General features: G+C 45.4%; 1 protein-coding gene across 4 annotated transcripts in view; it reads right to left on the reverse strand.

The window, feature by feature from the left end:
* Positions 1 to 24481, reverse strand: part of dok7b (docking protein 7b) — a 95439-nt gene that overhangs the window by 59582 nt on the left and 11376 nt on the right. For 3 of the 4 annotated variants that reach the window (XM_043703645.1, XM_043703659.1, XM_043703636.1), the window contains 5 exons: positions 23236 to 23466; positions 17107 to 17307; positions 10729 to 10848; positions 3737 to 3844; positions 428 to 1224 (listed from right to left, as the gene is read on the reverse strand). In XM_043703645.1, the coding sequence (XP_043559580.1) occupies positions 428 to 1224; positions 3737 to 3844; positions 10729 to 10848; positions 17107 to 17307; positions 23236 to 23466 (1457 nt within the window). The remainder of the gene's footprint in view (positions 1 to 427; positions 1225 to 3736; positions 3845 to 10728; positions 10849 to 17106; positions 17308 to 23235; positions 23467 to 24481) is intronic. The other variant, XM_043703653.1, reaches the window with a different exon arrangement.

Here is a 24481-nt window from a genome sequence, read left to right on the forward strand (position 1 = left end):
CCAGCTCTGTGATATTGTTGGAAATAAATAATTTGGGATGACAGCCAGTATCAGCACAGTGCTCACAGTGTATGGTGCCCAGACAAAGGGCTTGCCGTCCAGAGGAATTTCTAAATAAAGCTTCTAACTTCTGTCTCTCCATTGTTATCCACCGTAATGCAGTCTTCTGATCTATCTAACTTCACTCTCATCTACCACCTCTTCCTCTTGCACTCAGTCAGTCGCTCCCCCTTCTATCCTCTCTCAGTTTATCTCCCTTGACTTGCTGTCTCTCTGTTTGTTTCTCTCTCACACAATCTCTCTTCACACACTCTCTCTCTCTCTCTCTCTCCTGCTGAGTTTCTCCAGTATTCTCTGTGTTGGTTGCTTATTGCGGCACTGAGCCTGCCAAATCTTCCTCAAGGATTAGACAGTATTTGCGGGTTACCTTGAGGCCCCCACATGTCAGACAGGCAGTGAAAAGTGCCCGGCCTGTTCCTGGGTAAGGGCTGTAAATCTCGCAGGGGTCTGTGGTTCCTGCTCCCGACACCGACACTCCAATGAGTGATGTTGCTTCACCTCCTGTGGCCTCTGGTGTCTGCCCCCGTGGCTTTAACTGGGTCCACTTTGGGATGACATCAGCGGACAGTTCAGCACCTTCCAGGGCTGCAGAGAAGCTCTTGCACCACTCTGCATCAGCCGTCTCATGAGGTGCAGGGGCCTGGTCCTTGGTTGCAGGGCTGGGAGGTGTCTCTTTTGTCACAGCTGCCTGTAAGACACTCCTAGGTGTGTCGTAATGATGGCGAGCGGAGCTGGGAACCTGATACTCTGATCCGGGCATCTCGCAAGTGCACAGTGTCTGCTCAGCAGTCCAGGCCGACGGCAGGCTGAGCAAGGAGCCAAACTCGTCACTCTGGCTCCCGGCATAGGAAGAGAAGCTTCCGGAATAGGAGGAGTGGCTGGCGGTGGCGATGCCGCTGTCGGAGGAACTCTGACGACCCACTTCCTGCAGCTTACGTGACCGAGGCGGCTTGGGAGGTGGCTTCGATCCCCGGGTGACCTCTGCGTAGAGTTTCTCCTCAGCCGCGCCCAGCCCCTTGGCCGCCGTGCCCAGAGATTGACCCTCTTGCAGGCCACTGACCGGCAGCTGCTCTGGCCACAGGGTCATCCGACTTCCCAGGCTGGCACTGTCCGACTGGCTGGTGTCGGAGGACTCAGTTGAGCTGGACAGACTGCGGTCATCTCCTGGGGCAGAAACAACAAAATAGAGATAAAAACATCCCGTGGAGGTGAAGCCAACTAACTACAATATAGACAACCCAGTAGCACGCCAAGCAAGCCATGTCTGTCTCCATACTCGCTCATACAAAGATGATCAGGGTCGAGGATAAGGCAGAGGACAATCTATACAAGTACTGAGATAACATTGCCCATCACTAGTTAAGAGTCAACCATCTGGGCTCTGGAGTTACATATAGGCAAAAATGAGGACTGCAGATGCTGGAGATTAGAGCCAAGATCAGAGTGGTGCTGGAAAAGCACAGCAGGTCATGCCCGACATTTCGGGCAAAAGACCTTCATCAGGAAGCTTGGTGAAGGGCCTTTGCCCGAAATGTCGATTTTCCTGCTCCTCAGATGCTGCCTGACCTGCTGTGCTTTTCCAGCACCACTCTAACCTAGACTCTGGAGTTATATATAGGCCAGACCAGATGAGGATGGCAGATCTCCATCCCTGAAGCGGATGGGTTTTACAATTGACAGTGGTCACATGGTCACCATTAGACTCACTTTTCATTTCATATTTTTACTGAATTCAAGCTGCCACGATGAGGCTCAATCGCAGTTTCAATTAGTCTGGGAGTCCTGTATTACTGCACTAATGACATTACCACCAGCTCCCCAGGCTCTCCGTCAGTGTTACATATCGTTGAGACATGGATTTAGCAGGGAACACTGGTCCTACAGTGTGAGGAGGAACAGTTAAGCTCAGATAAGGCAGTGGGTAATGGTAATATTGGATCAGAATCCCAACTTAATGTTCCAAGGACATGAGTTTAAATCCTACTGTGGTAAATGATGAAATTTGAATTAAGTAGAAATCTGGAATAATAGTTTCTTTTTTTAAAAAAAAAATCTGATTCACTGTTGTCCTTCAGGCAAGGAAATCTGCCATCTTTACCTGGTCTGGCCTCCAAGTGACTCCAAGCTCACAGCAATTTGGTTGATGCTGAACTGTCCCACTAGTGAGACACTCAGCATTTTTGGAATGGGCAATAAATGCTGTGCTTGCCAGTCACATCCGCATCCCATGAAAATAAAAGGAGAGAAGAAACTAATTTCTGTAAAATCTTTCACACTGTCAGGACGTTCCAGAACAGTTTGCACCCAATTGCGTACCTTTATTTCAGAAAACCTAACCACCATTGTCAGGGCAAGTAACCCAGAAGGTTCTCAGAAAGAAAAGGAGAGAAAGCGACAAGTTAATCTGTTTTGAGGGAACAAATGCAACAAAATGGACAATGTCCAGGCCTGGACTGACAAGTGGCAAGTAACATTCATGCCACAAAAATGCCAGGCTATGATCATCACCAACAAGAGACAATCTAACCACCAACCTTGACATTCAATGGTTTTACCATCACTGAATCCCTCACTATTAATATCCTGGGAGTTATCATTGATCAGAAACTCAACTGGACTCACCACACAGTGGCGACAGAGGCTAGGAGTACTGCAACGAGTAACTCATCTCTTGACTCCCCAAAGCCTCTCCACCATTTACAAGGCATAAGTCAGGAGTGGGATGGAATAATCCCCATTTGCCTGGATAGGTGCAGCTCCTACAACACTCAAGAAGCTTGACACCATCCAGGACAAAGCAGCCGTGTGATTGGCACCACATCCACAAACATCCACTCCCTCCACAGTAGCAGCAGTGTGTACTATGTACATGATGCCCTGCAGAAATTCACCAAAGATCCTCAGACAGCACCTTCCAAACTCACAACCAACTAGAACACCACCACCTTCAAGTTCCTCACCAAGCCACTCACTATCCTGATTTGGAAATATATTGCTACTCCTTCAGTGTCCCTGGGTCAAAATCCTGGAGCTCCCTCCCTCAGGGCAGGTGGCTGCAATGGTTCAAGAGGACAGTTCACCAACACTTTCTCAGAGGCAACTAGGGATACACAATAAATGCTGACCCAACCAGCGATGCCCACATCCCACCAATGAATAAAGGGAGAAAAACCATCACTCTAGGCCTCCTCTCTTTGAAATTGCACTTTGGGAACTTACAGAGGGGAAGATGGGACTTTGGTTTAAAGTCTTGTCATAAGGGCAGCCTCTCAGACAATGCAGCATTCCCTCCCCAAGCGGGTCAGGCAGCAGCCATAGAGAAAGAGCAAGCTAACTTTTCGAGTCTAGATGACTCTTCATCAAAGTTATCTGGACTCAAAATGTTAGCTTGTTCTCTCTCCATGGATGCTGCCTGACATGCTGTGATTTCCAGCATTATTTTGTTTTCAGTACAAATTCCAGCATCTGCAGTAATTTGCTGCTACTTCCTTAGTGGGTCTGTCCATCTCAGATTGCAATATTTCAGCCTCGGGAATAGGGCATGGAAGTGACAATGTCTAATGCAGAGGCGAGCGTTCTAAGACAGGAATCTCAGGGTTGTTGACCCAGGCGTGCAGGGGTGTGGGGTAGCAGGAATTAAAAACTGAACCAAGATTTCAAAACATTTGCAACTTACCTCCACTGCTTTGTCGACTGGATTGTGACAAAAGACTTAAGCGTTTCTCTAACTCCAATGCTTCATGACTGATCCTCTCCTCTGTATACGCTTGGCTCGTACTGGGATCTACAATTCAATGGGAAGCAGTAAGAAGCTTTGCCACGAAGATGTTTTGATTCCTCATTGCAGATAGGCTTGCTTAACAGAGGACATCGGCAGTCCCCAATACAGTGGCTCAGTGGTTAGCACTGCTGCGTCACAGCCCTAGGGACCTGGGTTCAATTCCAGCTTTGGGTGGCTGTCTGTGTGAAGTTTGCACGTCTCCCTGTGTCTGTGTGAGCTACCTCTAGGAACTCTGGTTTCTGCACACAGTTCAAAGATGGGTGGACCAGCCATGTTATGAATTACCCCATAGTCTCTAGAGATGTACAGGATAGGTGGATTAGCTATGGGAAATGCGGGGTTATGGATGTATTGGAGGGTCAGTCAGATTGAGTCTGCACTGTAGTGACTCTATGATTTCTATTAACAGAGCCTCCAATATTTCTTCAAGCCTCAGGTAAGATAGTGAGACGGACTTCACATTGTCAAAGGTTGGACTGAAGGCATGGTCACCAATGGTTGGAGCGATCACAGTCAGGAGGTCTGAGGGGAACCAGCAATGGAAGCATATTTCAAATATCTCAGACGATACTGGGATCAGCAGAGATTACCGAGACAGGGAGCGATGAGGGTCATGGAGGGATTTGAAAACAAGGTTAACAATTGTAAAATCACGACGTCGCTGAATATGAGTCAGCCTGCACCAAGATGACAGGGGAACAGGACTCACTGCACGGACTGCAGAGATTCTGGATGCTCTCGAGTTTACAAAAGCTGGAATGTGGGAGAGCAGCCAAGAATGTTTCATAATGGTCAGGGTCAGAGGTTTAAAATAAAAGTCATGAATGAGGGCTCCAGCGGTAGGTGAGACAGAGCCTACATTAAGGCAATGTTACAGAGATGGCAACACTGGCGTGGGTGATGGTGCCAAGGAGAGATTGGAAGCTCACTGTGGGATCAAGGTTGCAGACAGAGTGGCTTAATGCCAGCTTGTTGCCGGGGGAGAGGGATACAGTCAGTAACTAAGGAACGGAGGTTAGAGTGAGAAAACCCAGGCAGTGGTAGCTGTCCTAATGCCAACTCCTGGAAGCTCACCCACTGTCTTCAGCACAACTCCAAGGGCCTAGTTTTATTTAATTCCAAGGATTTGAAGGGATCGAATCCAACCCACAATGTCACACTCAGAACATCTCAGGATACATGATCTCCTTATGCGGAGATAAGGTGATGTGGAAAGATTCATTAATCAAGCATTTCTTCATTCAACAGGGAATGTCCATGATGAAGGCCTTTTTCCCGAAATGTAGATTTTCCTGCTCCTCCGATGCTGCCTGACCTATTGTGCTTTTCCAGTACCGCTGTAATCTTGAATCTAATCTCCGGCATCTGCAGTACCCACTTTTGCCTAGGGAATGTCTATGCACTTGGCCTCGATCTATCTGCACCTTCCAGTTACGTCCTACTCCACAATTAAGCTACAACCAAGATCTAAAGGTTCACTGGAACCATGCAGCAGCCACTTTGTTACCTGTCGGTTTGGATGTTTAGATTGCACTGATACAGGATGTTTTATCTAGCTGGATTGCTAACCTTCTGGGTCCCTTAAGGCTTCCAGTTGGTCCTTGATCATGAAGTAAGACTCTCTCCCTCCTGTAGTGCTGTAAACTCTATATTTACACCACCACAATAAATGTAGCTCTCTAGCTCAGGCAGCATGGTGGCTTAGTGGTTAGCACTGCTGCCTTTCAGTGCCAGGGACCTGGGTTCAATACCAGTCTCGGGCGACTGTCTGTGTGGAGTTTGCACATTCTCCCTTTGTCTGTGTCAGTATACTCCCACAGTCCAAAGATGTGCCGGTCAGGTGAATTGGCCATGCTAAATTGCCCATAGTGTTAGGTGCATTAGAGGGAAATGGGTCCGGATGGGTTACTCTCAGGAGGGTTGGTATGGACTTGTTGGGCCAAAGGACCTGTTTCCACACCGTAGGGGAATCTAATCTAATCTAGTACAGTGTCTGTCCTCAGCTATGTCTCACCAGAGCTCTCCTCAGCTCAGCTTCCCTCTCACTGATATTACAGGCCCATCAGAATTACCATTAACATTTGCCATACAATGAACCATACCCTTTCTCCTCTCTCTTTACACTCCATGAGCTCTCCTCATGGAGGTCCATGAAGTAATCCAGAAGCCTCATGCTCCACTGTTTTTTTATCTTTCACGTGGAGACACCCTTAGTCTTAGTGCTCCACCACCCAACACCTACGGTGCAGTTGATGTAGAAGAAGAAATAAAGACATGAACTAATTTAGCATCTTTCCCAGCTTCAAAAGTACTTGTCAAAGAATTACTTTTGAGGTAAATTTGTACTAAGGGAGGCAATGGTCTAATGGTGGTATTGCTGGACTATTAATCCGGGGACCTTGGTTCAAATCTCACCATGGAAGATGGTGAAATTTAAATTCAATAGAAACCTGGAATTAAGAGTCTAATGATGAGAATGAATTGATTTTTGGGGGAAAAGTCACCCTCTGATTCACTCATGTCCTTTACGGAATGAGATCTGCTATCTTTATCTGGTCCGGCCTACATGTGATTCCAGACCCACAGCAATGTGGTTACTCCTTAACTGCCCTCTGGGCAATTAGTGATAGGCAATAAATGCTGGTCTAGCCAGCAATACCCACATCCCATGAATAATTCTTTTTTAAAAAAAACCCTGATTTTGGGCACAGGAAGCAGTGAGACAATGGCCTGTAAATGTAACCTCACTATTTAAGGAAGGGGGTGTGAGATAGAGAATGACGGATCTATTTGACATCAGTTGCAGGGAAATGTTCAAATTACTGGACGAGAACAGAAAGGAAAAATTGTGAAGATTCAACCTGATTTGACAAAAGGGTAAGTGTGAAGAGTGAAGTTATTCACTTTGATATAAAAATGAGACAGATTATTTCTGGGTGGGGATTGCATGTGTCCAAAGGGAGTTGGCTATCCTTATTCACAAGTCACTTAAAGTTAATATGCAAGAAATGACGAAGGCAAATAGTTCAGTTAGTTTTTGTTTCAAAGGGATTCAAGTACAGGAGTAAAGATGGACAGCGAAGAAGGTTACCTCAGAGTACAACAGGATCTTGAGCAACTGGGCCAATGGGTTGAGGAGTGGCAGATGGAGATTAATTTAGAAAAATGTGAAGTACTGCAATTTTGGAAAGGTAAATCAGGGCAGGACTTATACACTTAATGGTCAGGCCCTGAAAAGCATTGCAGAACAAAGAGACCTTGGAGTGCAGGTTCATAGTTCCTTGAAAGTGGAGGCTCAGGTAGATAGGTAAATGAAGAAGGTGTCTAGTACGGTTTCCTTTATTGGTCAGAGTATTGAGTATAGGGGTTGGGAGGTCATGTTGCTGCTGTACAGGACATTGGTTAGGCCACTTTTGGAATATTGCGTGCAATTCTGGTCTCTCTCCCATAGGAAGGCTGTTGTAAAACTTGAAAGGGTTCAGAAAAGATTTACAAGGATGTTGCCAGGGTTGGAGGGTTTGAGCTATAGGCAGAGGTTGAATGGGCTGGTGCTGTTTTCCCTGGATTGTCAGAAGCTGAGGGGTGACCTTATAGAAGTTTATGAAATCATGAGGGGCATGGATAGGGTAAATAGACAAGGTATTTTCCCTGCATTGGGGGAGTCCAGAACTAGAGGGTATAGGTTTAGGGTGAGGGGGGAAAGATTTAAAGGGGCAACTTTTTCATGCAGAGGGTGGTGCGTATGGAATGAGCTGCCAGAGGAAGTGGTGGAGGCGGTACAATTACAGGATTTAAAAGGCATTTGGATGGATATATGAATAGGAAGGATTTAGAGGAATATGGGCCGGGTGTTGGCAAATGGGACTAGATTAGTTTGGAAGATCTGGTTGACATGGACGAGTTGGACCGAAGGGTCAGTTTTGGTGCTGTACATCCCTATGACTATGACTCTATGTCTTGTTGCAGTTGTATATAGCCTTGGGTAAAGCTCACCTGTACATTACATACAGTTTTGGTTCCCTTATCTGAATCAAGATATACTTGCATAGAGGGGGAGCAATGGAGGTTTACCAGGTTCATCTCTGGGAAGGAGTGCATTGTCTTCTGAGAAGAGATTGAGGAATTTGTGTCTGTATTCCCATCAGCTTCGAAGATAAGGAGTGACTTCATTGAAATTTTTTTTAACTCCTATAGGGCGTTACAGTGCAGATGTAGAGAAGCTGTTTCCCCCTGCTGGTGAGTGTAAGATCAGGGGATGTAATCTCAGGGTAAAAGAACAGGCCATTTAAGACTGAGATAAGGAGGAACTTCTTGACTCAGAAGATGGAAAATTTTCAGAATCATCTTCCCAGAGGGTGGTGGAATCTTTGACCAGGTTCAAGACATTCTGGCATTCTAATACAGGAATTTATAGCATCATGGTATGGTGTGGAGAGAAGGACAGTGAGGTAGACTGTCAGCCATGGTCTAAATGCATGGTGGGCAGAATGGCCTACTCCTGTTCCTATGTTTAGCGATGTTGGACGATGGGAAAGTATTTGACAGGACCCTAGGAAAACCCTCCCTAATCCTCTTTGCAGTAATGACTGGGAGGGAATCCTGAGGGTTCAGATAGGAGCACAGTATCCTCTGGCTGTGTAACATTCCCATACCACTGAGCTTGGACCAATGGTCTGGATAAAAGACTTAATGTTCTGGATTGGATTTCAGACCTGCAACCTTCTCACTCAGACTAGAGTGCCAAGTATACTCTTAAGAAAAGAAATGCATGGAGAGCTAGGCATAAATCTGAAGTCTAACTACATGAATGTTAAAAACACATGCAGGGGAGCATATGGAGTAGACTGACTGGCATTAGGTAACAGAGTTTATGAAACAGTCTTTTGATAATATTAAATTAGATTAGAGCCTATTATATCTCTGAATACCATTTGTTGCGATATTTTATTTTGGACAGTTGCTTTCTCCTTGATCAGTCTGTCTTGAAACCAAACTCATTGGTGTGGGCATAAAAGCACACAGCTATTCCATCACAAGGGGAACCACAGTATAGCTGAGCCTGACCTCACTCATAGTCTGCATACACACGTATATACACACACAGATACACACACACAGGCACACACACAGACTCAAACCAACATAATGCAGTTTACACACTACAGCTGGGAAAGGCAAAGTAGCAAAAGGGAAAATAAATAAAACTTCGATCAGGAGGAGGAATGTGCAGAGACTTGGGAATAAGGCAGGGGAGGGACAGTACTCAAATGTTCCTTAGGAAGGCCAATATAGATTAAATGGCTTTCTTCTGTGATGTAACAATTCTCTGATTCACTTTTGCTTCATTTAAATTTCAGGGTGGAAACCAGGAATAAGTAAACACAATAAATACTCATTTGTATAACGAGCTTAACTCCCTTACACAAACACAAAGTGGTCACGGCACACCAGGAGACTGTTCAGCCCATCGTACCTGCACTAGCTCTTGAGTGCATATGTAATGCACCTTTATTCCATTCATGCATGGGATAGGAGCGTCTCTGGCTGGGTCAACATGTATTATCCGTCCCTAATTGTCCCCGAGAAGGTGGTGGCGAGCTGCCTTGTGAACTGCTTCAGTCCTCGGAGTGTAGGGACACCCACAATACTATTAGCAAGGGAATTCCAGGATTGTGACCCAGCGACACTGTCATCTCCCTGCCTTCTCCCTGTGACCTTGCACAATCTTCTTTTCCAGAGAGTAATTCAGTTTCATTTAAATGCCTCATCAAACCTGCATCCACCACAATCAAAGTACAGACCTTAACCACTGGCCACATGTAGGTTTCTCCTCCTGTTACTATTGCTTATTTTACTAATTACTTCAAATCTGTGTCCTCTCCTTCCCAAAGCTTCAATATAGATACAAAGGTAAAAATGCCAAACAATCAAAATTTCATAGACCATCTTTTTCTCCTGACAAACCCATGACCACTTCCATCTAGAAGGACAATGGCAGCAGATACATGGGAACACGACCGTCTGCAAGTTCCCTCCCAAGCCACTCACCATCCTGACTTGGAAATATATCGCCATTCCTTCGGTGTCGCTGAGTCAAACTCCTTGAATTCCCTCCCTAGGGCATTGTGGGTCCCTTTGTACCTCAACATTTCCTAATTTATCACCACAGAATCATGCATCTGAACCCCTAGGTCACTCTGTTCCACAATACTACCCAAAGCTCCACCATTAATTGTATAAGCCTTGTTTGCTGTACCCAACTGTAATAACTCATATTCAGCCCATTGACCCATTTGATCAAGGTCCCTTTGTAGTCCTAGAAAACCTTCTTTACCTTAGACAATTAGGCATGGACAAGAGTTAGGTTCACTGGTCATGGAGAAACCTGAAGTAAGTGAAGTGATAGTTCTTCCTCATCATTACTGTCTCCTAAATCAAGATTCTGAATTAAAATGATGTGAATTATTTCCACAAATGCAGAATATATGGTACAGCCATTGCTGTTTATCCTACCAAAGTGTATAACTTCAGCTCACTACTGCCTACTCCAGGGCAACTTAAGTTGGACAATAAATGCTGGACCAGACAATCATCCCACTCTTTTTCTGAGAGATTGGGATTATGGTGACTATTTTTCACTCAAATCCTATCGTGATAAAGGCTAACAAGTCCCTTGTCACTTCCACACCACCCCGTCTCCTTCTGCTCCACCTTTCTCCAAATCTCCGTTCCCACTGCCTCTTATTACCATCCCTTTACCCCTTCCCACTCCTCTCCATCTCTGCTCAATATCCTTCCGTCCACACTGCTCCCAACCCTGTGTTTTACACATCGAGTTTATGGTGTACAGCCTAGCCTTCTTGTTACTCCGTACTTGCTTTACTAACCTGGCAGGATGGGCCGCAACCCAAAAGGTCCTTTGGTTGGTGAGATCCCTCGGACGATGCAGTCGAAGAGGAAGCTGATCCTTTCACCCTCAGCACAGGACAGACAGAAGACACCAGCCCCTGGCAAGAGAAAAACAGGGAAGGCCGCTTGTTCACTCTCTCACATACATGGGGGGATATTTGACAACACATTATAGGATGGGAGGGTGAATCTCTTTGGGGTTTAAGTTGTATTTCTCCCCAAAGGAAAGTCAACAAAACCAAAGGAAATTCACTCAGCTAGTCATAGCCATAATCATAGAGTCATCCAGCACGAAAACAGACCCTTCAGTCCAAGCCAAACATAATTCCAAACTAAACTAGTCCCACCTACCTGCCCCGGTCTGTTTCCCTCCAAATATTTCCTATTCATGTATTTGTCCAAATATCTTTTAAAAGTTTTAATTGTGCTCACATCCTCAGAATTATGCTTCTGAACCCCCAGGTCCCTCTGTTCTATAACACTATCCAAAGCTCCACCATTAATTGTAACAGCCTTGTTTGCTTTCCACAAATGCAATACCTCGTATTTATCCAGATTGAAATCCATCTTCCATTTTTCAGCCCATTGATCTATTTCATCAAGATCCCTTTGTAATCTTAGAAAACCTCCTTCACCTTATATCAAAAAGAGTTAGGTCCACTAGTCGTGGAGAAATCTGAAGCAAGTGAAGTGATGGTTCTTCCTCATTAATACTGTCTCCTAAATCAAGATTCTGAGTTAAAATGCTGTAGAATTATTTCCACAAATGCGAAATATATGGTACAGCCATTGCTGTGAATCTGCCTTCATGCTGTTAACCCTAAACTTAACCCACTATCTATTTAAAAGTTAAAGAAACAGACTACCCCAGGAAGACAGTGGAAGCCATTGACCAGCCAGACAGTGGTGAGTTTGAGATTTAAGTATATACAGTAATCCAGACTGACTGTACAGTGCAGCACTGAGGGGAATGCCCCACTGTTCTTCAGGTGGGCTGTCAAACCAGGGGCTCAGTCTGCCCCCTCTCCAGCTGTTATAAAAAATCCCACGGTCACTATTTTGAAAAAAGACAGTCAGAGTTGCCCAGTGTCCTGGAGCAATATTCATTTCCTCCATTACCCACACTAAGACAACATTTGGACATCATCGTGTTGCAGCTTGTGGAACCTCACTGTTTGCAAACAGCTTTCTACATCTCCTTCCACATTTCCAAATGTACTTCACTTTGGGTCATTGTTATTATTTGATCTGCCTTGATTGTTACAAACTTTAGCACAATCAGTCATCATGGTTTAGGCTGCCATTGTCATGTTGATGATATTCCTCTAACAATCACTCATTAGTGATTGATCAACACCATGAGCCTGTTTCTTTAAAACAGTGGAACACATTCAAAGTTATGAAGCAGGCATTACAGCAATCGACAGATCTCTGTATGTGCAGCTTGTAATCCAAGCAGACTGACTGCCAGGCAGAGTCATAGCATTGTATACATACAGCACATGGAGTCCTTAAAGGTGAACTCTCTAAGGTAAACAGCCATGAGGTGGGGACCCAGGCTTCTATGTGGCACTGACGGAGAGCTCCCTCAGACTGTACTGTCTTTAATAGTCCCACAGCATCCATGTCTGTGCCTTTTCTAAGAGCGACTGTTGTCTGACATTTTGGACGTTCCAACAAACTCTTTACTTACGTTACATGAACATTACATATCAGGTTTCTGGGGGGTGGGGGGCATTGCTGGTGCTGCTTGTGGGTTCTGGTATGTCCCTCACAGGTCCCAAGCAGGATTCAGGTGTGTGTGTGCATGCAGTGGAGCAGTCTGTGCATGCAGTGGTGCTAATATAATGCAGTGTCATTAGCAGTACTGGGGACAGAAGATTGCTGGCATGGTCTGACCACTGACATCAGCGTTTCACCATTAGGGCTTGAACTTGCACATTCCCATTGTATGGAAATGGTGCTATTTAATCTTTTAAATTCATTCATGTAGACGTGGATGTCACATTTATTGCCCATTCCTAATTATCCAGAGGGCAGTTACGAGTAAATGAAATTGTTGTGGGTTTGTAGACCAGACCAGGGAAGGACAATAGATGTTCCTCCTTATAGGATTAATAAAGCTGATGGGGTTTTCCAACAACAAGATTGGTTAGATTTATATTAAATTCCAAATTCACCCACTGTGGTGCGATTCAAAGCCTGGCCCCAGAGCATGAATAATGGGTTCGGGATTACTAATCCAGTGACATTACCATTTACACCACGCAGCCTGCGTACCTTGATGCTGAAAAGCCCAGGAAGCATTGCACTTGACCACCAGCTCCCTGCAAAGCTTGCTTTTTAATAGAGGGGACTTAGTCAGCTCCATCGGCCGCTCCCCAGGGGCGGTAAGGAAGAGACAGATGGAGGGGCTCTACGTACTCAACATGTCAGCAAGTGCGCAGAATGACTCCCAGTCGAATATTTCAAACCCCCCTCCTGACTCTCCCATTTTCCTAGAAAACAGATTGAAAGCACTCAGCAGGACACGTGTTCAGGTTACAAGAGCAACGTGGCTTCCCGTGCGAGAGCGACTACAACCCTGGTCACTGAGCCAGCTTTTGGCATGTGGAGAATGCATCCCAGCGATGCCAAGCAGCTGTTTATCGGCTGGGAGTCAAAGCCTGTGGAGACAGGGGGAGGGGGACTGGTGCAGCTCAGTCATAAATATAGTCCTATCATTAATAGCCGTTTGTCTCAGCAGCAGCATGAGCTTTGAAATAATTTCAGTTTTTCCCTGCAGTTCAATCATGAGCAAGGTCAGTGGTGAACTGGATTAATCCTGAACATGACCATAAGAGGTAGAAACAGGAGTAGGCCATTCAGCCCCTCGCACCTGCTCTGCCATTCAATAAAAACAAGGCTGACCCAACACTCCTCACGTCCACGTTCCTGCTCTTCTCCCCTTGAATACCTAATTAGATCCATGGTACTGTGAGCTGCCCTCATGTTCCTTCACCTTCGCTACATCCTCACTGTGATCCACAAGGTACACAGTACAGATACAGGCCATTCAGCCCAGCCAGTTCCATTCTGGTATTGATGTTCTCCTTAAGCTTCCTCCTGTTATTGTCTAGTTTACATTAACCAAAAGTTTATTTCATTTCTTCTCAAATATATCTCTACTATTGCTCTGCTTGACAGTAACCTCCACGTTCTAACCGCTCTTTAGTTGAAGAATTTCCTTTTGAATTCCTGATTGGAGTTCCTGCCAATATATTGATGCCCCGTGTGTTATAGTCTTCCTCAAGAAGTGGTGACATTCTTATCGTGGCAAAGCTTTTTAATCACTTATAATATTTCTACTTGGTCACCTGCCCAACCCTCTTTCTACTAGAGAAAAGAGATCCAACGTGCAAATCCCTTCCTGATATTGATACCCACACAGATCTGGTTTCCATTTTGTCAATCTTCCCTGCACCCTCTCCAGCGTTCCTGTATCCCAGAACAGCAACAGTGCTCAAAGTCTCCTCGAATCAAGGTCTGATACAGATTTAGTGACTCGCACACTTAAGGCAGAGATGAGAAGGAACTCCTTATCAAAGGGCTGCGAATCTGCAGAATTCTTTACCGCGAAGAGATGTTGAGACTGGATCATTAACTATACTCTCAAAGGTTGAGATGGATTTTTGATTGGAAAGGGAATCAAGGGTTATGGGGAAACAGCAGGAAAGTGGTTTTGTGAATCATCAGATGAGCTGTGATCTCACGGAATGGCAGAGTAGAATTGATGGGCTGAGTGGCCATACTTCCTACTCCTATATCTCATGGTCTTAATTTTTCTATCTGACAAAAATAAAGTTATCTAACAGACTTCCAGGGAGACAGTAGAAGCTTTGATATGTCATGGTTTTTGATTCGAAAGCATGTTGTATGTATTTATTTCTAAATGGAACTTTTTCGCAAAACAATATTAAGAATTTCCAAGGTCCATGTTTATCTACTGATGAGGCAGTCACCCCTAAGGATTATGTTGGAGAGACTAAGTGCAGATTGGATGACCACTTTGCAGAACATCTCAGTTCAGACTGCACGTGTGAACCCAGGCTCCCAATCAGTCCCATTCCCACCCTGATCTCTGCCTGGCACTGTTACAATGAAGAATCAAAAACTATGATGCTGGAAAAGCACAGCAGGTCAGGTAGTATCCGAGGAGCAGGAGAGATGATATTTCGAGCATAAGCCCCTCATCAAGAATGTGGGCGTTGTCAAGGGGGTGGAGGGGTGCGGGGGAAGGGGGCTGAGAGATAAGTAGGAGGGAGATGTGGAGCTGGGGGTCTTATGCCCAAAACACCACTCCCCCCCCCCCCCCCCCGGATGCTGCCTGACCTGTTGTGCTTTTCCAGCACTACCCTTTTTGATTTTGACTCTCCAACATCTGCGGTCCTCACTTTCGCCACTGTTACAATGAAGGTCAATGTCAACTCGAGAAACTCCATCTCATCAACTCAACACTTCACAACCTGTGAATCTCTACAGCGATGTTCAGGACGTTGCATTTTCTGTCAGATGCCATCTGTAACTGATGCCATCTCTTTTGTCCACCTCTGCCTTACATTTGCTCATACATTCTGCATTCCATCTTTCCCCATCCAGCACTAGCTTAAAAATTGTTGGTCTGATGTCTCCCAGCTCCAATGATTAGCCATTGGTCCTGAACCTTTGGGAAGAGCCTTGCTGTGGCATCAGGGGTCTTGCCGGCCAGATCTCCACTCCATCTCTTCTGGGGAATCCCCTGTCAAAGCACATTCCAGTCAGGCGATAACAAGGCCACCTGTGGGTCCTTCAGCTGGAGTCCAAGGCCATGGTACTGCTGGATTTCCAGAGGCCTGACTTCACAAAGAATCCAGACCAAAGGTGAGTAATGCAGGAGGGGGTGTGCTCACAAGGAGAGGGAGCACAAATGGTTGGGGAAAGAGCAGGCAGTGTGTGTCTCTCATCAGGCCCTGTGCCTACCCAATATCCAGTCTATTAATCAGACACCAAATGCTTTGGATTATGGGAGAGACAGACAGACAGACACAGAGAGATAGATACAGAGAGAGTGGCAGACAGAGACAGAGAGAGATAAATACAGAGAGAGTGGCAGACAGACACAGAGACAGAAAGAGATAGATAGAGACAGACAGAAGAAGAGAGGGAAAGAGATCCAGAGAGAGAGACTGATAGACACAGAGATGCAGATGCTGGAGATTAGAGTCAAGATTAGAGTGGTGCTGGAAAAGCACAGCAGGTCAGGCAGCATCTGAGGAGCAGGAAAATCAACATTTCGGGCAAAAGCCCTTCATCAGAGAAAGAGAGAAACAGACAGACTGTTGATAACACAGCTATAAATGATCCAATAACTAAAACAACAGGCCATAGCTCTGTCATCCTTGGCAATCAGGCAAAACTAAACCATTGACAAGGACTGTTCGTTAATGCTCCACACTCTTATGGATAGGCTTTAATTTCATGGTCAGTCTCTGTCACAGAGGTCAACAGGTTGAAGAAGGACTTTACAAATTATAACAGTTAGGCATGACAATGACAGCCTGAGGTGTTTAATTCTCTGTCTCTAAGATTAAGTTACTTCAGAAGAGCACCCTCTTCAACTGGATTAGGTTGAAATGGTGCTCTTGTTGCATTTATTGAGACACTGACACTTAATATGCCCACCAAGACTTTAGCACGTTGAAGGAAATGGGAAAGTCTAGACGGGGATTGGCGTTAATCTCTCTCTCTCTGGACGGCAGCATCCTCTCACACAATGTATGGTACCAATCCAAGACCTGTTTGAATATGTTTCAACCTGCTCGTAACCAGCAAAGATGTTTTCTCACCCCAGGCACAGGAAGATAGAAAATAGGCGCAGGTTGGAGGCCATTCAGCCCCTGAACCTAGATCACTCTACTTCCATGTAATTTCCCCACACTATCCCCATATGCCTTAATATCTAGAAATATATCGATCTCTGTCTTGCGTATACTCAATGGGTGTGTCTCCACAGCCCTCTGGGGTAGAGAATTCCACGACTCACTACCCTTGGGGTGAAGTAATTATCTTTATTTTTGGTCCTACCTCTTACTCTGAGACTGTCATGTATCCTCCATTGAGGCCCTTAATGGTTTAGTATGTTGAAATGAGACCACCTCTCAGTTTTCTAAACTAAAATACATAGGCCCTGGCTCCACACCATCTCCTCATGGGTTAACCCCTCAGGGGGCAACACTTGGGAAAGATGGACTGGACTGACACCACTGGGGACATCACAACAAAAGGTGCCAACTCCCCCTCCACCAAGAGATAGCATGTAAAAAGGTGCAGATACTTACAAAGACCACACCGCGAGCCCCCTTCAAAGACAAAGCCATTAGGAATAGCTCCGTAACGCCTCATGTCAGACAGCTTCCACTGGCCAATGATGGTGGGTGGTACGTCACGCACCAGCACAAAGATATTGTTACAAAAATGGAGTGTTGCGGGTCCACTTTCCAGTTTGGTACCAGGGAGCACGGAAACGTGGAACCTGTGAACTGAGAACACAAAACACCATCATGGTTACCATCACAGAATCGATAAACATCTTGAAAAGCCAGTTGTCACCATCTGGACACTTCTTCTCCCAAAGAACAGTACAGCATGGGAACAGGCCCTTCGGCCCACTAAGCCTGTGCCAGCACATGGTGCATTTCTAAACTGAAACCCTTTTGCTTCTACATGGTCCGTATCCTCCAATTTACATTTGACCCTTTGTTTTAATAAATAATGAATTCTGGGTGTTGAGCTGGGATCTTGAACCACTTTGGTCCATGGAGTTGGGGTAGATACACACAGCGTGTTGCTCGGGAAGTGGCTCCAGGATTTTGACCCAGTTGTGCAAGGGGGTTGATGGTTGATAAGTATCAGCCTTTATTTATCATGAGAACGGTGTACAAGATAAGGCTTCACGAGGCCATTCTACCTTCCAGTCATGCTGTAGTCTTGTGGTCATATGGTCTTACATCACTTCTGATGAGGAAGGCTATTTACCTATTAATAATAAATCCTTTACATCACAAAAAAAAACTTCCACAAAAATGCCAAGGATTGGCACTCATTTTCCACAAGACAGCATGCCACACTTTCAGACACTTCTGCTTCTTATCTCATGCATCCTCCAGTTCCTCCATCCCACCTTTCAGCAGCTACACCTTCAGCCATCATGTGGAACTTACTCTGAATTTCTGTCTCCTGGAAAAAAAGAACCCTCAGTCTCTCTTTGCTCTGTTAATCCGAGCATTAAATCTACAGGAGGACCTCTGTGATGGGGATGGAGAGATCTATTTTTGCCAGGCAGTACAGCCAAGACTGTGGGGACAGCTTTCTTGCCTGGAAGTTCTAGCTCCATCGGGCAGTACAGCCAAGACTGTGGGGACAGCTTTCTTGCCTGGAAGTTCTAGCTCCATTGCCCGCCTACTCAGCCTTCACCCCTCGAGGTCACATGGAGACTAGCGTTGGTACCCTTCTCCAGGAGTGGGCCAACACCAAGCAAGTCCCTAGAATCTTACTCATGCTCTCACTCCCCCCAGTCCCTCACTCACCACCTAGAGTGGGGTAGGAAGGGCATTATTGGCAAAATTCCCCCACCTTGCCTCAACTTTTAACTCCATGTGCTCTTTGTAGTTCTGGATGTACAGGAAATGACATCACCAACCCAAGGAAAGTTCTGGATGTACAGGAAATGACATCACCAACCCAAGGAAACCTAAACACAAAAATAAAAAGTGAGCCATACCACCAGTGCTTCACCAGAGGCTCACTGATGATGTTACCTAGTAGGGTGACGAAATGTCCAAAAATGAACCTTCCAACTCAGCGAGCAAACCTACATCCAGAACCTCAACCTGAGCTACAAATCTTCTCAAAGCACTTTGCAGTGCTTACGGCTGGGTATCCCAGCAACAAACCCATCCGCAACACGTCTCTTCAGGCAAACTGCTCATTCAGCAACAAAAACAAAAATAAATCAACAGATTTCTGGTGGGTTGAAGAATCAAAAGTTATGGACCAATGTTCACTGTCCAACAGCTACAGGTCTTAAACTGGTTCTTGTAATAATACAACATCCTTAATTTTATATTTAACTTTGATCCTGAAATTGTGTCAGGATAGGCGTTACACTAACATAGAAACACCGAAAATAGGAGCAGGAGTATGCTATTTGGCCTGTTGAGCCTGTTCCACCATTCGGTACAATCATGGCTGATCCTTAAACTCAGTCCCCTATTCCCAGTTCTCCTCATTCCCTTTCAATCCCTTTAGCCCTATAAACTATACTGACCTCCTTCTTGAAAACATGCAATGTTTTGGCCTCAACTGCTTCCTGTGGCAGAGAATTCTACAGATTCGCCACGCTCAATGTGAAGAAATCTGTTCTCATTTCAGTCCTAAATGGCTGACCATATATCCTTAGACTGGGAGTAAATGCTCATGGCATGGTTATAAGTTAAACTTAGACTCGTAGTCAAGCTTCCCAGGTTTGATTTTTGGTGACCAAATATCCAAAATGGAGTTAAGCTGTAGAATGTACTGAATGACAGCGAAGGCTCAAGGGGCCAAATGGCTGAAATGTTCACTGTCGATGTCCCTGGAACAAGTGGTGGGTCTGTCACAGAGGATCAACTCAGCTCCAAACACTGATCATCAGTGATACAATCCTGGAGTCAACTGTGCACCAAAAGCAGTGAGTCCAAGCAAATCAAAGAGTGGCAACTGTTATTTAATTGGAAAAGAACAGTTTCTGTCTATTGTATCTGTGGGTATCCAACTGCCCATGTTGGCTGGAACCATTCCTATGTACAGAGACAAATGGGTATCTGGAAATCTCCTTCACAAAGACAGAGTGGGGTGGCATGGTAGCTCAGTGGTTAGCACTGCTGCCTCACAGCACCAGAGACCTAGGTTCGATTCTAGCCTCGGGCAACTGTGTGGAGTTTGCACATTCTCCCCATATCTGCATGGGTTTCCTCTGGGTGCTCCGGTTTCCTCCCACAGTCCAATGATGTGCAGGTCAGGTGGATTGGCCATGCTAAATTGCCCATAGTGTCAAGTGCATTAGTCAGAGGGGAATGGGTCTGGGTAGGTCACTCTCTGGAAAGTCGGTGTAGACTGGTTGGGCCAAATGGCCTATTTCAATACTGTGGAGAATCTAATCTAACCAAAGATGGCCGTGGGTGTGTGTGTAGAGGGAACCCATGACACAGTTGTGTGTCAGTCATTAGTATGGGTTGGCACCCACAGCTGGGTCAAAAACACTAACAAACAGAAACCCGTTTTGGACATATGCATTAGGTTACCCGTTGAAAGAGAAATAGCATAAACAAAGCCCAAAACACTGCTTTATGCAAAATCATTCTGAAAACTACAATCAAACTTCTTGAGTGTTGCCTGGATGGGTGCAGCTCCAACATTCAAGAAGCTTGACACCACCAAACACATCGCAGACTGCTTAATTGGCACCACATTCACTATCCACCCTCAGTGATTGCACTGTCTATGATCTACAAGGTGCACTGCAGATGTTTCCCAAGTTCCTTAGACAGCACCTTCCCAAACCCATGACAACTTTCATCTAGAAGGACAGTGCAGCAGATACATGGGAACACCACCACTTGCAAGTTCCCCTCCAAGTCATTCACCATCCTGACTTGAAAATATACTGTACTGGTATTCCTTCAGTGTCACTGGGTCAAAATCCTGGAATTCCCTCTCTAACAGCTATTTAGATGTCCTACACTATCAATCAGAGTGCTTCAACACATGAAGCTCACTATCCCCTTCAGAATGGAGAATAAATACTGGCCCAGAAACAAAGCCCATATCTCACGAGTGAATAAAACAATATTGTTTCTGACTCATGTGCTGTATGAGTTATGGGTCTACTTGTAGAATTCTGCCAATTTCTAAATTACTTATTCAGTCCAATATCTTTCACTGTATCACTGACGCTCCTCCAAGGAATAACTCTCAAGAACGGATTGTCTAAGTCTTTCGTTCTAGAAGAGCAATAGAGTGCAGATAGCTTGAGGTGATTTCTTCTATAAGCATTCATGGATTGAGGGTATCGCTGGCTAGGCCATCCCTAATTGCCCTGAGGGTAAGAGTCAACCATATGGCTGTTTCATCTGGAGTCACATGCAGGCCACACGAGATAAGGATGTAATTTCCTTCTCTAAAGGATATTAGTGAACAAGATGGGGTTTTTTTCCCCGACAATCACCAATGGATTAATAGCAATCATTTAGACTCTTAATTCCAGATTTTGTTTAGTAATTGAACTCAAATTCCACCATCTGCAGGATTCAAACCTGCATCCCCAGAACATTACCTGGGTCTCGAGATTAACAGTCCAGTGGTAATGCCATTGGGCCATTGCTCCCCCATGAGACGCCAGAGTGATTTTTAACAATAAGCCTCAAAGTTTGGAGAGGGGAATAAAATCATTTGTAGTCCGACACAGTAGAAATTATTACTTGAACATCACTCCATAACCACATTGTTAGCATCAGATAAGATCTCTGGCATTACGGCCTGGCTTTAATCCAGTGGGAAGCCAACAACACTCATGAACTTGTCTCCACCCAGTCCTGTGAACACATCAGCATCTTTGTGGCAGACCATTCCAGTGCTTGGCAATGACACAAAACTGCAACACTACTGTTGCACTGATGCATAATCATTGTGCCACCTAATGGGAGGGAGAGGGTGGGGCTTCAATTTAGAATTAGGTCAAGGCCATCAAGGGTTACAGAAACAAAATGAATGGATGGAGTTTAGATACAGATCAGTCAGGATCTGACTGAGTGGTATGAACGCTGATTGTTCTGGGAAAGGGTGGATTGTGTTTCATGCCATGTTCCTTTAAGAACAAAGTGGGCTTGGGAGTCTTTCACACTATTGTGGTATCATAACGCAACAAGAAATTCTCATGCGACCTGTGGTTGACTTGGGCAGAAACAGCTGAGAAGCAAAAGGGAAAAAAAAAAGCCAGTTACTGTTGAAGCGGATTCTCTTAATGTTAACATGCTGGTTCAGCCTGTTCAAACACCTGGGAATTGATGAACAATCCAGGTTCTCTCCAGGTGAAAATGGTTTGAATTTGTCAGTTTTAAAATGGGCCCTGGCATAGGAACAGAACTCTGAGAATACAGCAGAAACTGTGTTGCTTCATGTGTTGTACAACTGAACAGAGAACACTGACAGGAAGGGTGAGGAATTATGGGTTGATTAATACCAATTACTGATGTTGAATTTAAAGGAGCAGTGAAAAGCATATTCTGAAGACACAGTCCCATCAGGACGATGATGACCCACACGTGAGAAAGGGTTTGTTGTGAAAGGTATTCTTTCCGCGTGAAGGGACTGAGGGCATTATTGCTATGTTTACAGATGATACAAAGATAGGTTGAGGGACAGGTAATACTGAACAAGCAGGCAGGCTGCAGAAGGATTTGGACAGTGGGCAAACAAGTGGCAGATGGAGTACAACGTGGGAAAGTGTGAGGCTATGTACTTTAGTCAGAAGCATCAAGCCATGAAGAACTTTCTAAATGGGGAAAGGCTTCAGAAATCTGAAGTGCAAAGGGACTTGGGAATCCCAGTTCAGGATTCTCTTAATGTTAACATGCTGGTTCAGTTGGTAGTTAGGAGGTCAAATGCAATGTGAGCATTAATTTTGAGAGGGCAAGAATACAAGAGCAGAGATGTACCGCTGAGGAAGTGGTCAGACTGCATTTGGTCAGACTGCATTTGGAATGTTGTGAGTAGTTTTGGGCCCCGTATCTGCCCTTGGAGGGTGTTCAAAGAAGGTTTATGGGAATAGTACTGGGAATGAAGGGCTTGTCCATATGAGGAGTGGTTGAGGACTCTGAGGCTGTATTCAACAGAGGTTAGAAGGATGAGTGGGGAATCTGATTGAAACTTACAGGATCCTGAGAGGTCGAGATAGAGTGGACATGGAGAAGATGTTTCCACTAGTGGGAAAGACAAGGACCTAAGGGCACAGCCTCAGGGTGAAGGGTTGACCCTTTAGAACTGAGATGAGAAAGGATTTCTTCAGCCAGAGGGTGGTGAATCTGTGGAACATTGCTGCAGAGGGCTGTGGAGGCCAAGTCATTGAGTGCCTTTAAGAATGAGACAGAAAGGTTCTTGGTTGGTAAGAGGATCCAGGGTTAGGGGAAGAAGGGAGGAAAATGAGGTTGAGAAACATATCAACCATGCTCGAATGGTAGAGCAGACTAATTCTGTTCCTATGCTATCACATCTGGATGGTCCAGTTCTGATTGTAAGGTTCCACCCTCCCATCCTAGACTCAGCACACACCCCTCTTCCCCCCCTCAAGTAGTTGTTTCTTTCTTTCTATGCTGTCAGATCCATTCGACTCCTGCAACACCTCAGTCTGATCTGCAAAGGGTTGTGATTACCTTCACCAAGGCTGTAGCGAGTCCTCATGTCCCACACATACATGGTTTCCTTGTTCTCAAACGCCAAGAGCACAGTTTGTCCCAGACAGATGATTGCGAGGATGTGATTCACACCCTCCAATGACAGGCCAGGATCCAAGCCACATATATCCTCCAGAGTCACGCTGTTTCTCTCCTTGTGTCCTTTACTCTTTTCTGACTTGTCTTTAAACACCAGCATCAGCAAACAATCTGTGGAAATAATAACAACTTTTAAAATGCAGTCAAATGCTCTTACGACACAGCTCAACACAGATAAAAGAAATTCAAGGGAGAAACTCTGCCATTTATAAAGCTGCCTGCCTTAACATTTGCATCAAAATTAGAGTGGTGCCGGAAAAGCACAGCAGGTCAGGCAGCATCCGAGGAGCAGGAGAATCGATGTTTTGGGCAAAAGCCCACTTTCGCTTGCCTTAACATTGGGCCATTCCCTGGTGCTGCTCAGACAGGTCAGTCACATCCCGGAAAACCACACTCATCGATGTTAGCTCTCCCTCACTTCCTAATCTCCATGCAATCTCCCCCCCCCCCAGCACACACACACACACACACACACACACACTCTCTCCCTATTCTACCCTCCAGCACCTTACCCCCACTCAACCCACCACCTGCACCACTATCCCCCACCTCCTGGCCATTCCATCCATTGGCCAGTCTGCTCACACCTGGCCACACACTTCTCTGCCCCTCAGTGCCCCACCAGCTAGTCTCCTCAGTTAGCCCTCTATTACCCACCCCCTCAGAGCTCCCTCACATTGTGTGAGAGCAAGTGTGCGAGTGTGTGCATGTGTGTGTGTGAGAGAGAGAGAGAGAAAAAGAGAGTGTGTGTGTGAATGTGTTTGTGTGAATGTGCGTGAGTGCATGTGTATGAGTCCGTGTGTCTGTGTTAGTGTGTGTGTGAGTGCGTGTGTGTGTCTCTGTGTGTATATATGTGTGTGAGTGCGCATGTGTGGGTGTGTGAGTGTGTGTGTGTACGTGTGTGTGAGAGTCTGTGTATGAGTGCTTGTGTGCACGCATGTGTGTGAGTCTGTGTATGAGTGTGTGTGTCTGTGTGTGTGAGTGAGTGCACATGTATGAGAGTGTGAGAGTGTTCGCACGCATATGTGTATGTCTGTGTGTGAGAGTGTGTGTGTGAGAGAGAATGTGAGTGTGTATATCTGTGTGTATGTGTGTGTATGCCTATGTATGTGTGTGTGTGTTTAAG

Source organism: Chiloscyllium plagiosum, chromosome 2 (genome assembly GCF_004010195.1).
Source record: "Chiloscyllium plagiosum isolate BGI_BamShark_2017 chromosome 2, ASM401019v2, whole genome shotgun sequence".
Lineage (NCBI taxonomy): Eukaryota > Metazoa > Chordata > Chondrichthyes > Orectolobiformes > Hemiscylliidae > Chiloscyllium > Chiloscyllium plagiosum.